Genomic DNA, 14,497 nt, shown 5'->3' on the forward strand with positions numbered 1-14,497 from the left:
TTTGGTTGAGATGGAGACGTGAATCCAACAACAAACTGGAATTAAAGCCAGAATAAGTCAGTGGTACAGATGGAACTATCCAAGCAGAAGATACAGCTCCTTCAAATGTTGATATTTGGTTCAGTTGACAACCAAACACAGCGAGTGTTGTGCATTCGTAAATTCAGCAGTTATTCTGCGCTCTGGCATACTCAGACTGAATTTACTGAACGCACCCGAAAATGGTTACTTGCATAGTGGAGTCTTTTGTTAAGACATGTAGCTAGCTAGCTAGGTAAAGAATGAACCTAGCTAGGTAAACAACGTGTAAGATCATCCACGTCATGTAACGTTAGCTATTTAAACAATGAACCATAGTGCTAACTCATGTTGTTACTAACCTGCATGAATCTGCTGGTAGCTAACCAACCAGGTTCAATGTTAGCTAGCTAACATTAGGCTCTAACGAGCAAAGTAAATGGCTCTGAGATACGAATAATGACATCATACACGTAAAGTTAGCTAGAGAGCCAGCCAGCTAACGTTAGCTAGTTAAACAATGAACCGTAGTGCCAACTCATGACATTGCTACCCTTGCATGAATCTGCTGGTAGTGGTAGCTAACCAACCAGGTTCAATGTTAGCTAGCTAACATTAGGCTCTAACTAGCCAAGCAAACGGCTCTGAGATACGAATAATAACATCATATACGCAATGTTAGCTAGCGAGCCAGCCAGCTAACATTAGCTAGCTAGCTAACAGTACACATTAACTTGAAACCACGTTCTGTCAAAATTAGAAACTGTAGCTAGCTAGACTATCTTACCCGTATACATCATCATGCATGATGGACGTGTCTCCCTGTTACGGATGCCATGGTTACCCTTAGTTTGAAGATGTAATCCGGAGACAGGGGTTTTCTCCATCTCTTTAGTTATCATATTCTAATTCCACTGATTTTAAAACTCAATCCTCCAGAAAGTGGAGAGCAACACTTATGCAGCTCCACTACACAATAAAATGTTTTTAAAGCCGCGTTAGACAGGAATACCTACACATACTGACCAGCTCAAATAGACAGAAACCTTCTATATGGCAGACCAATCCGAACTCCTCTCTCGGCATGTCCAGCCCACTCATTATCTGTGGCTTAACCATCTAGGCTCGTAATTTAAATGTTGTATTCGTATTTACAGATGGCATACAAGTTTGTTATTAAGGCACATGAATGTTCACATGTTCGAGAAGGCATTTCTGCCAAAAACGCATTTTGATAGAAAATAAAAGTTTATGTTCAAATGGCTCTCCTGTGAAGTAGTGACCAGCGACATACGGCTAGTTTCCTGAAACGAGTCACCTATGGTCTCAAGATACTAGCACTAATAAGGCATATGGACACTTCAAGTTTGTATGGACACCACTTCAAGAGTCAAGTTTGTATGGACACCACATGGAAGACAGTGTTCGTAGACAGAGCTATGGATGATCATCATGAAAATTATAGTTTTAAATATGTGTTGAGGCTATATGGTGTTTGCTTACATATACTTTGTTTACAAACATTGAGATAAAACAAGGTTATATGTTGGGTTCTGATGGGGTACAACAGTTAAACTAAGCTCTTTAATCATTTATAAGTTATATTCTTCAAGAATCAATGGGTACATTTATTCCTTTATAAGTTAAAAAATATATGTAGCAACTACCGATTGCCCTTTTGTGCTCAACAACAAAAAATAAACATGAAATTATTTACGTAAATCTAGCAAAGTGATGATCTGAAGACACTACTTACCATTCTCCTTCTTGAGGTCATCTGTAAACATATAGAGTAGATGGAAGACAGTGAGAACATCATTAACATGAACACTAGAAGATGTAGTCTCTCTCTGGGACTCCTTGTCTCATATCACTTCTCTAATGTCACACTATGGGACAAATCTAAATTGAGTTCCACACACCTAAATGAGTCTAGCGTACCTCTGTAGGTGAGATATCCTTTCTCCAATAAAGATCTCCCACACTATCACCACCTCTTAATTTCATTCAATAAATATGACTGGTATCAGAGACTACCTAGAACATCAACATTAATGTGACTGGTCCATCAGTGATCCAGGTGTATCAGAGACTACCTCTCTCTAGTCTAGTGGGCCTCTACAGACTCAACACATCCTGTTCTAGAACATCATTCTATGGTCTGAAGACACGGATATGAAGGACACTACTTACCCAGTTGACTAGTGAGATTCTTTTCAACATCATCTGTAGACATATATATTAAGATAGAAGTCAGGGAACATTAATGTGAACAATGTGTTTTCTCCTTCTCTAGAAGTTACATGGAAGAGTCATTGGTTTACATAATGTTAGCAGAGTGATGATCTGAAGACAGTACTTACCTCGCTGCTCAGTGAGGCGATCTGTAAATATGTAGAGTAGATGGAAGACAGTGAGAACATCATTAACATTTCTTTCTCTGGGACTCCTTGTCTCATATCACTTCTCTAATGTCACAAATCCTAATTGAGTTCCACACATCTAAATGAGTCCAGTGTACCTCTGTGAGATAACTTCTCCAATGAAGATATTCCACCATACCGCCACTTCTTAATTTAATTGAATAAATGTGACTGGTCCATCAGTGATCCAGAAACTACCTACTGGGCACACTACATCATTTCAGCGTAGATCATTGGGTAATATTTTGTTGAGACGTTAATCAATGCGTTTACAACCTATATTCACCCACTCAAAAAGACAGCCAAAAGTTAGTTGAATTTCCAATGTGTTTCAACCATCTAAAAGCACAACCAAATTCCTGTGGAAAAACAATGTTGGATCTTTGGTTATGTTGTCACCCAAATGTCTATCACTGCGGTTTCAACTAATTTAAAGCACAGCAAAGTTCAAATGGGAATACAATGTCAGATATGTTGTTTATTTTATACAACAGATTAATGTGAATATCCCTGTGCTTCATCTAATAGCAGAACCAAATGACCTGGATTGCAGTTGAGATTACATTAAAACTACATGGTGCAAGTGATCAATGCCGTTCGAGGTTCTGACAGATTATAAAAGCAATTGTGAAGATCTCCACAGACCTGCAATGACCTAGACAGACAGGTCCTTCTAGACCTGTCTGCTGCCTTTGATACTGTGAACCATCAGATCCTCCTCTCCACCCTCTCCGAGCTGGGCATCTCCGGCGCGGCTCACTCCTGGATTGCGTCCTACCTGACCGGTCGCTCCTACCAAGTGGCGTGGCGAGAAGCTGTCTCCGCACCACGTGCTCTCACCACTGGTGTCCCCCAGGGCTCAGTTCTAGGCCCTCTCCTATTCTCCCTATACATCAAGTCACTTGGCTCTGTCATATCCTCACATGGCCTCTCCTATCATTGCTACGCTGACGATACACAACTAATCTTCTCCTTTCCCCCTTCTGATAACCAGGTGGCGAATCGCATCTCTGCATGTCTGGCAGACATATCAGTATGGATGACGGATCACCACCTCAAGCTGAACCCTGGCAAGACGGAGCTGCTCTTCCTCCCGGGAAGGACTGCCCGTTCCATGACCTCGCCATCACGGTTGACAACTCCGTTGTGTCCTCCTCCCAGAGTGCGAAGAGCCTTGGCGTGACCCTGGACAACACCCTGTCGTTCTCCGCTAACATCAAGGCGGTGACCCGATCCTGCAGGTTCACGCTCTACAACATTCGGAGAGTACGACCCTGCCTTACACAGGAAGCGGCACAGGTCCTAATCCAGGCACTTGTCATCTCCCGTCTGGATTACTGCAACTCGCTGTTGGCTGGGCTCCCTGCCTGTGCCATTAAACCCCTACAACTCATCCAGAATGCCGCAGCCCGTCTGGTGTTCAACCTTCCCAAGTTCTCTCACGTCACCCCCCCTCCTCCGCACACTCCACTGGCTTCCAGTTGAAGCTCGCATCCGTTACAAGACCATGGTGCTTGCCTATGGAGCAGTGAGGGGAACGGCACCTCCGTACCTTCAGGCTCTGATCAGTCCCTACACCCAAACGAGGGCATTGCGTTCATCCACCTCTGGCCTGCTGGCTCCCTTCCTCTGCGGAAGCATAGCTCCCGCTCAGCCCAGTCAAAACTGTTCGCTGCTCTGGCACCCCAATGGTGGAACAAGCTCCCTCACGACGCCAGGACAGTGGAGTCACTCACCACCTTCCGGAGACATTTGAAACCCCACCTCTTTAAGGAATACCTGGGATAGGATAATGTAATCCTTCTACACCCCCTTACCCCAACCCACCCCCAAAAAAAAATAAAAAAAATAATAATAATAATTGTAAAGTGGTTTTCCCACTAGCTATAGGGTGAATGCACCAATTTGTAAGTCGCTCTGGATAAGAGCGTCTGCTAAATGGCGTAAATGTGCCCCTGAGCAAGGCACTTAACCCTAATTGCTCCTGTAAGTCGCTCTGGATAAGAGCGTCTGCTAAATGACTAAAATGTAAATGTAAATGTATACATGCTATCTTCAACATGCAGGCTTTATATGATTACATAAGAAGAAATGTATCAACATTTAGAGGAGATGTATCTACTGCTTGAATAGTTCCATTTGAGCCACTGGCTTAATCCCATTCTTTAACTTTTATTTTTGGGTGAGTTGGAGACATGAATCCAACATCTAATTTGTTAACAAGTTAATAGGCTATTTATTGTATTTCAAAAGTGATATTGAATTGTGTTTGGTTGGCAACGCAACCAGAAATCAACATTTGAAGGAGAATTATCTCCTGTTTGGATAGTTCCATCTGTGCCACTGATTTAGTCTGGCCGTAATTCCAGTTTGTATACAAATTAATAATATGTTGGATTCACGTCTCCATCTCAACCAGAAATCTAAGGTATAGAATAGGATTAAATCAAATCAAACATTAAATACACTTTAACTTAGATTTTTGGTTGAGATGGGAGACGTGAATCAACAACAAACTGGAATTAAAGCCAGAATAAGTCAGTGGTACAGATGGAACTATCCAAGCAGAAGATACAGCTCCTTCAAATGTTGATATTTGGTTCAGTTGACAACCAAACACAACGGGTGTTGTGCATTCGTAAATTCAGCAGTTATTCTGCGCTCTGGCATACTCAGACTGAATTTACGAACGCACCCGAAATGGTTACTTGCATAGTGGAGTCTTTTGTTAAGACATGTAGCTAGCTAGCTAGGTAAAGAATGAACCTAGCTAGGTAAACAACGTGTAAGATCATCCACGTCATGTAACGTTAGCTATTTAAACAATGAACCATAGTGCCAATTCATGTTGTTACTAACCTGCATGAATCTGCTGGTAGCTAACCAACCAGGTTCAATGTTAGCTAGCTAACATTAGGCTCTAACGAGCAAAGTAAATGGCTCTGAGATACGAATAATGACATCATACACGTAACGTTAGCTAGAGAGCCAGCCAGCTAACGTTAGCTAGTTAAACAATGAACCGTAGTGCCAACTCATGACATTACTACCCTTGCATGAATCTGCTGGTAGTGGTAGCTAACCAACCAGGTTCAATGTTAGCTAGCTAACATTAGGCTCTAACTAGCCAAGCAAACGGCTCTGAGATACGAATAATAACATCATACACGCAATGTTAGCTAGCGAGCCAGCCAGCTAACATTAGCTAGCTAGCTAACAGTACACATTAACTTGAAACCACGTTCTGTCAAAATTAGAAACTGTAGCTAGCTAGACTATCTTACCCGTATACATCATCATGCATGATGGACGTGTCTCCCTGTTACGGATGCCATGGTTACCCTTAGTTTGGAGATGTAATCCAGAGACAGGGGTTTTCTCCATCTCTTTAGTTATCATACTCTAATTCCACTGATTTTAAAACTCAATCCTCCAGAAAGTGGAGAGCAACACTTATGCAGCTCCACTACACAATAAAATGTTTTTAAAGCCGCGTTAGACAGGAATACCTACACATACTGACTAGCTCAAATAGACAGAAACCTTCTATATGGCAGACCAATCTGAACTCCTCTCTCGGCATGTCCAGCCCACTCATTATCTGTGGCTTAACCAACTAGGCTCGTAATTTAAATGTTGTATTCGTATTTACAGATGGCATACAAGTTTGTTATTAAGGCACATGAAAGTTCACATGTTCGAGAAGGCATTTCTGCCAAAAAACGCATTTTGATACAAAATAAAAGTTTATGTTCAAATGGCTCTCCTGTGAAGTAGTGACCCGCGACATATGGCTAGTTTCCTGAAACGAGTCACCTATGGTCTCAAGATACTAGCACTAATAAGGCATATGGACACTTCACGTTTGTATGGACACGACTTCAAGAGTCAAGTTTGTATGGACACCACATGGAAGACAGTGTTCGTAGACAGAGCTATGGATAATCATCCATGATACTGTATCAAAATTATAGTTTTAAATATGTGTTGAGGCTATATGGTGTTTGCTTACATTTACTTTGTTTACAAACATTGAGATAAAACAAGGTTATATGTTGGGTTCTGATGGGGTACAACAGTTAAACTAAGCTCTTTAATCATTTATAAGTTATATTCTTCAAGAATCAATGGGTACATTTATTCCTTTATAAGTCAAAAAAATTAATGTAGCAACTACCGATTGCCCTTTTGTGCTCAACAACAAAAAAATAAACATGAAATTATTTACGTAAATCTAGCAAAGTGATGATCTGAAGACACTACTTACCATTCTCCTTCCTGAGGTCATCTGTAAACATATAGAGTAGATGGAAGACAGTGAGAACATCATTAACATGAACATTAGAAGATGTAGTCTCTCTCTGGGACTCCTTGTCCCATATCACTTCTCTAATGTCACACTATGGGACAAATCTAAATTGAGTTCCACACACCTAAATGAGTCTAGCGTACCTCTGTAGGTGAGACATCCTTTCTCCAATAAAGACCTCCCACACTATCACCACCTCTTAATTTCATTCAATAAATATGACTGGTATCAGAGACTACCTAGAACATCAACATTAATGTGACTGGTCCATCAGTGATCCAGGTGTATCAGAGACTACCTCTCTCTAGTCTAGTGGGCCTCTACAGTCTCAACACATCCTGTTCTAGAACATCATTCTATGGTCTGAAGACACGGATATGAAGGACACTACTTACCCAGTTGACTAGTGAGATTCTTTTCAACCTTATCTGTAGACATATATATTAAGATAGAAGTCAGGGAACATTAATGTGAACAATGTGTTTTTTCCTTCTCTAGAAGTTACATGGAAGAGTCATTTGTGTACATAATGTTAGCAGAGTGATGATCTGAAGACAGTACTTACCTCGCTGCTCAGTGAGGCGAACTGTAAATATGTAGAGTAGATGGAAGACAGTGAGAACATCATTAACATTTCTTTCTCTGGGACTCCTTGTTTCATATCACTTCTCTAATGTCACAAATCCTAATTGAGTTCCACACATCTAAATGAGTCCAGCGTACCTCTGAGAGACAACTTCACCAATGAAGCTATTCCACCATACCACCACTTAATTTAATTGAATAAATGTGACTGGTCCATCAGTGATCCAGAAACTACCTACTGGGCACACTACGTCATTTCAGCGTAGATCATTGGGTAATATTTTGTTGAGACGTTAACCAATGCGTTTACAACCTATATTCACCCACTCAAAAAGACAGCCAAAAGTTAGTTGAATTTCCAATGTGTTTCAACCATCTAAAAGCACAACCAAATTCCTGTGGAAAAACAATGTTGGATCTTTGGTTATGTTGTCACCCAAATGTCTATCACTGCGGTTTCAACTAATTTAAAGCACAGCAAAGTTCAAATGGGAATACAATGTCAGATATGTTGTTTATTTTATACAACAGATTAATGTGAATATCCCTGTGCTTCATCTAATAGCAGAACCAAATGACCTGGATTGCAGTTGAGATTACATTAAAACTACATGGTGCAAGTGATCAATGCCGTTCGAGGGTTCTGACAGATTATAAAAGCAATTGTGAAGATCTCCACAGACCTGCAATGACCTATACATGTTATCTTCAACATACACGCTTTACATGATTACATAAGAAGAAATGTATCAACATTTAGAGGAGATGTATCTACTGCTTGAATAGTTCCATTTGAGCCACTGGCTTAATCCCATTCTTTAACTTTTATTTTGGGCGAGTTGGAGACATGAATCCAACATCTAATTTGTTAACAAGTTAATAGGCTATTTATTGTATTTCAAAAGTGATATTGAATTGTGTTTGGTTGGCAACGCAACAGAAATCAACATTTGAAGGAGAATTATCTCCTGCTTGGATAGTTCCATCTGTGCCACTGATTTAGTCTGGCCGTAATTCCAGTTTGTATACAATTTAATAATATGTTGGATTCACGTCTCCATCTCAACCAGAAATCTAAGGTATAGAATAGGATTAAATCAAATCAAACATTAAATACACTTTAACTTAGATTTTTGGTTGAGATGGAGACGTGAATCCAACAACAAACTGGAATTAAAGCCAGAATAAATCAGTGGTACAGATGGAACTATCCAAGCAGAAGATACAGCTCCTTCAAATGTTGATATTTGGTTCAGTTGACAACCAAACACAACGGGTGTTGTGCATTCGTAAATTCAGCAGTTATTCTGCACTCTGGCATACTCAGACTGAATTTACGAACGCACCCGAAATGGTTACTTGCATAGTGGAGTCTTTTGTTAAGACATGTAGCTAGCTAGCTAGGTAAAGAATGAACCTAGCTAGGTAAACAACGTGTAAGATCATCCACGTCATGTAACGTTAGCTAGCGAGCCAGCCAGCTAACGTTAGCTATTTAAACAATGAACCATAGTGCCAACTCATGTTGTTACTAACCTGCATGAATCTGCTGGTAGCTAACCAACCAGGTTCAATGTTAGCTAGCTAACATTAGGCTCTAACTAGCAAAGTAAATGGCTCTGAGATACGAATAATGACATCATACACGTAAAGTTAGCTAGAGAGCCAGCCAGCTAACGTTAGCTAGTTAAACAATGAACCGTAGTGCCAACTCATGACGTTACTACCCTTGCATGAATCTGCTGGTAGTGGTAGCTAACCAACCAGGTTCAATGTTAGCTAGCTAACATTAGGCTCTAACTAGCCAAGCAAACGGCTCTGAGATACGAATAATAACATCATACACACAATGTTAGCTAGCGAGCCAGCCAGCTAACATTAGCTAGCTAGCTAACAGTACACATTAACTTGAAACCACGTTCTGTCAAAATTAGAAACTGTAGCTAGCTAGACTATCTTAACCGTATACATCATCATGCATGATGGACGTGTCTCCCTGTTACGGATGCCATGGTTACCCTTAGTTTGGAGATGTAATCCGGAGACAGGGGTTTTCTCCATCTCTTTAGTTATCATACTCTAATTCCACTGATTTTAAAACTCAATCCTCCAGAAAGTGGAGAGCAACACTTATGCAGCTCCACTACACAATAAAATGTTTTTTAAAGCCGCGTTAGACAGGAATACCTACACATACTGACCAGCTCAAATAGACAGAAACCTTCTATATGGCAGACCAATCTGAACTCCTCTCTCGGCATGTCCAGCCCACTCATTATCTGTGGCTTAACCAACTAGGCTCGTAATTTAAATGTTGTATTCGTATTTACAGATGGCATACAAGTTTGTTATTAAGGCACATGAAAGTTCACATGTTCGAGAAGGCATTTCTGCCAAGAAACGCATTTTGATACAAAATAAAAGTTTATGTTCAAATGGCTCTCCTGTGAAGTAGTGACCCGCGACATACGGCTAGTTTCCTGAAACGAGTCACCTATGGTCTCAAGATACTAGCACTAATAAGGCATATGGACACTTCAAGTTTGTATGGACACCACTTCAAGAGTCAAGTTTGTATGGACACCACATGGAAGACAGTGTTCGTAGACAGAGCTATGGATGATCATCATGAAAATTATAGTTTTAAATATGTGTTGAGGCTATATGGTGTTTGCTTATATATACTTTGTTTACAAACATTGAGCTAAAACAAGGTTATATGTTGGGTTCTGATGGGGTACAACAGTTAAACTAAGCTCTTTAATCATTTATAAGTTATATTCTTCAAGAATCAATGGGTACATTTATTCCTTTATAAGTCAAAAAATGAATGTAGCAACTACCGATTGCCCTTTTGTGCTCAACAACAAAAAATAAACATGAAATTATTTACGTAAATCTAGCAAAGTGATGATCTGAAGACACTACTTACCATTCTCCTTCCTGAGGTCATCTGTAAACATATAGAGTAGATGGAAGACAGTGAGAACATCATAAACATGAACACTAGAAGATGTAGTCTCTCTCTGGGACTCCTTGTCTCATGTCACACTATGGGACAAATCTAAATTGAGTTCCACACACCTAAATGAGTCTAGCGTACCTCTGTAGGTGAGATATCCTTTCTCCAATAAAGATCTCCCACACTATCACCACCTCTTAATTTCATTCAATAAATATGACTGGTATCAGAGACTACCTAAAACATCAACATTAATGTGACTGGTTCATCAGTGATCCAGGTGTATCAGAGACTACCTCTCTCTAGTCTAGTGGTCCTCTACAGTCTCAACACATCCTGTTCTAGAACATCAACATTAATGTGACTGGTCCATCAGTGATCCAGGTGTATCAGAGACTACCTCTCTCTAGTCTAGTGGGCCTCTACAGACTCAACACATCCTGTTCTAGAACATCATTCTATGGTCTGAAGACACGGATATGAAGGACACTACTTACCCAGTTGACTAGTGAGATTCTTTTCAACATCATCTGTAGACATATATATTAAGATAGAAGTCAGGGAACATTAATGTGAACAATGTGTTTTCTCCTTCTCTAGAAGTTACATGGAAGAGTCATTGGTTTACATAATGTTAGCAGAGTGATGATCTGAAGACAGTACTTACCTCGCTGCTCAGTGAGGCGATCTGTAAATATGTAGAGTAGATGGAAGACAGTGAGAACATCATTAACATTTATTTCTCTGGGACTCCTTGTCTCATATCACTTCTCTAATGTCACAAATCTAATTGAGTTCCACACATCTAAATGAGTCCAGTGTACCTCTGTGAGACAACTTCTCTAATGAAGCTATTCCACCATACCGCCACTTCTTAATTTAATTGAATAAATGTGACTGGTCCATCAGTGATCCAGAAACTACCTACTGGGCACACTACATCATTTCAGCGTAGATCATTGGGTAATATTTTGTTGAGACGTTAATCAATGCGTTTACAACCTATATTCACCCACTCAAAAAGACAGCCAAAAGTTAGTTGAATTTCCAATGTGTTTCAACCATCTAAAAGCACAACCAAATTCCTGTGGAAAAACAATGTTGGATCTTTGGTTGTTGTCACCAAAAATGTCTATCACTGCAGTTTCAACTAATTTAAAGCACAGCAAAGTTCAAATGGGAATACAATGTCAGATATGTTGTTTATTTTATACAACAGATTAATGTGAATATCCCTGTGCTTCATCTAATAGCAGAACCAAATGACCTGGATTGCAGTTGAGATTACATTAAAACTACATGGTGCAAGTGATCAATGCCGTTCGAGGTTCTGACAGATTATAAAAGCAATTGTGAAGATCTCCACAGACCTGAAATGACCTATACATGTTATCTTCAACATGCAGGCTTTACATGATTACATAAGAAGAAATGTATCAACATTTAGAGGAGATGTATCTACTGCTTGGATAGTTCCATTTGAGCCACTGGCTTAATGCCATTCTTTAACTTTTATTTTTGGGCGAGTTGGAGACATGAATCCAACATCTAATTTGTTAACAAGTTAATAGGCTATTTATTGTATTTCAAAAGTGATATTGAATTGTGTTTGGTTGGCAACGCAACCAGAAATCAACATTTGAAGGAGAATTATCTCCTGCTTGGATAGTTCCATCTGTGCCACTGATTTAGTCTGGCCGTAATTCCAGTTTGTATACAAATTAATAATATGTTGGATTCACGTCTCCATCTCAACCAGAAATCTAAGGTATAGAATAGGATTAAATCAAATCAAACATTAAATACACTTTAACTTAGATTTTTGGTTGAGATGGAGACGTGAATCCAACAACAAACTGGAATTAAAGCCAGAATAAATCAGTGGTACAGATGGAACTATCCAAGCAGAAGATACAGCTCCTTCAAATGTTGATATTTGGTTCAGTTGACAACCAAACACAACGGGTGTTGTGCATTCCGTAAATTCAGCAGTTATTCTGCACTCTGGCATACTCAGACTGAATTTACGAACGCACCCAAATGGTTACTTGCATAGTGTAGTCTTTGTTAAGACATGTAGCTAGCTAGCTAGGTAAAGAATGAACCTAGCTAGGTAAACAACGTGTAAGATCATCCACGTCATGTAACGTTAGCTAGCGAGCCAGCCAGCTAACGTTAGCTATTTAAACAATGAACCATAGTGCCAACTCATGTTGTTACTAACCTGCATGAATCTGCTGGTAGCTAACCAACCAGGTTCAATGTTAGCTAGCTAACATTAGGCTCTAACTAGCAAAGTAAATGGCTCTGAGATACGAATAATGACATCATACACGTTAAGTTAGCTAGAGAGCCAGCCAGCTAACGTTAGCTGGTTAAACAATGAACCGTAGTGCCAACTCATGACGCGTTACTACCCTTGCATGAATCTGCTGGTAGTGGTAGCTAACCAACCAGGTTCAATGTTAGCTAGCTAACATTAGGCTCTAACTAGCCAAGCAAACGGCTCTGAGATACGAATAATAACATCATGCACACAATGTTAGCTAGCGAGCCAGCCAGCTAACATTAGCTAGCTAGCTAACAGTACACATTAACTTGAAACCACGTTCTGTCAAAATTAGAAACTGTAGCTAGCTAGACTATTTTACCCGTATACATCATCATGCATGATGGACGTGTCTCCCTGTTACGGATGCCATGGTTACCCTTAGTTTGAAGATGTAATCCGGAGACAGGGGTTTTCTCCATCTCTTTAGTTATCATACTCTAATACCACTGATTTTAAAACTCAATCCTCCAGAAAGTGGAGAGCAACACTTATGCAGCTCCACTACACAATAAGATGTTTTTAAAGCCGCGTTAGACAGGAATACCTACACATACTGACTAGCTCAAATAGACAGAAACCTTCTATATGGCAGACCAATCTGAACTCCTCTCTCGGCATGTCCAGCCCACTCATTATCTGTGGCTTAACCAACTAGGCTCGTAATTTAAATGTTTTATTCGTATTTACAGATGGCATACAAGTTTGTTATTAAGGCACATGAAAGTTCACATGTTCGAGAAGGCATTTCTGCCAAAAAACGCATTTTGATACAAAATAAAAGTTTATGTTCAAATGGCTCTCCTGAAACGAGTCACCTATGGTCTCAAGACACTAGCACTAATAAGGCATATGGACACTTCAAGTTTGTATGGACACCACTTCAAGAGTCAAGTTTGTATGGACACCACATGGAAGACAGTGTTCGTAGACAGAGCTATGGATGATCATCCATGATACTGTATCAAAATTATAGTTTTAAATATGTGTTGAGGCTATATGGTGTTTGCTTACATTTACTTTGTTTACAAACATTGAGATAAAACAAGGTTATATGTTGGGTTCTGATGGGGTACAACAGTTAAACTAAGCTCTTTAATCATTTATAAGTTATATTCTTCAAGAATCAATGGGTACATTTATTCCTTTATAAGTCAAAAAAGGAATGTAGCAACTACTGATTGCCCTTTTGTGCTCAACAACAAAAAATAAACATGAAATTATTTACGTAAATCTAGCAAAGTGATGATCTGAAGACACTACTTACCATTCTCCATCCTGAGGTCATCTGTAAACATATAGAGTAGATGGAAGACAGTGAGAACATCATAAACATGAACACTAGAAGATGTAGTCTCTCTCTGGGACTCCTTGTCCCATATCACTTCTCTAATGTCACACTATGGGACAAATCTAAATTGAGTTCCACACACCTAAATGAGTCTAGCGTACCTCTGTAGGTGAGACATCCTTTCTCCAATAAAGATCTCCCACACTATCACCACCTCTTAATTTCATTCAATAAATGTGACTGGTATCAGAGACTACCTAGAACATCAACATTAATGTGACTGGTTCATCAGTGATCCAGGTGTATCAGAGACTACCTCTCTCTAGTCTAGTGGTCCTCTACAGACTCAACACATCCTGTTCTAGAACATCAACATTAATGTGACTGGTTCATCAGTGATCCAGGTGTATCAGAGACTACCTCTCTCTAGTCTAGTGGGCCTCTACAGACTCAACACATCCTGTTCTAGAACATCATTCTATGGTCTGAAGACACGGATATGAAGGACACTACTTACCCAGTTGACTAGTGAGATTCTTTTCAACCTCATCTGTAGACATATATATTAAGATAGAAGTCA

At 39.8% G+C, this 14,497-nt stretch overlaps 1 protein-coding gene and 1 long non-coding RNA gene across 2 annotated transcripts in view; both read right to left on the reverse strand.

The window, feature by feature from the left end:
- The window catches only part of LOC123486958 (protein Hook homolog 3-like), a 42,772-nt gene extending 33,456 nt beyond the window's left edge, over positions 1-9,316 (reverse strand). Inside the window, exons 1-7 of the mRNA XM_045218120.1 lie at positions 9,298-9,316; positions 7,316-7,336; positions 7,146-7,178; positions 6,709-6,729; positions 2,382-2,402; positions 2,212-2,244; positions 1,775-1,795 (exon numbers count right to left, since the gene is read on the reverse strand). Coding sequence (XP_045074055.1) covers positions 1,775-1,795; positions 2,212-2,244; positions 2,382-2,402; positions 6,709-6,729; positions 7,146-7,178; positions 7,316-7,336; positions 9,298-9,316 — 169 coding nt within the window. The remainder of the gene's footprint in view (positions 1-1,774; positions 1,796-2,211; positions 2,245-2,381; positions 2,403-6,708; positions 6,730-7,145; positions 7,179-7,315; positions 7,337-9,297) is intronic.
- A 951-nt stretch (positions 9,317-10,267) lies between these two features.
- On the reverse strand, positions 10,268-13,213 carry LOC123486963. The gene is made up of 4 exons (XR_006659568.1): positions 12,949-13,213; positions 10,965-10,985; positions 10,795-10,827; positions 10,268-10,288 (listed from the first exon to the last, which is right to left on the reverse strand). It is a non-coding gene; the product is annotated as an uncharacterized LOC123486963 (long non-coding RNA).
- Positions 13,214-14,497: the final 1,284 nt, after the last annotated feature.

The sequence above is a fragment of the Coregonus clupeaformis genome, unplaced genomic scaffold (assembly GCF_020615455.1).
Source record: "Coregonus clupeaformis isolate EN_2021a unplaced genomic scaffold, ASM2061545v1 scaf1385, whole genome shotgun sequence".
Lineage (NCBI taxonomy): Eukaryota > Metazoa > Chordata > Actinopteri > Salmoniformes > Salmonidae > Coregonus > Coregonus clupeaformis.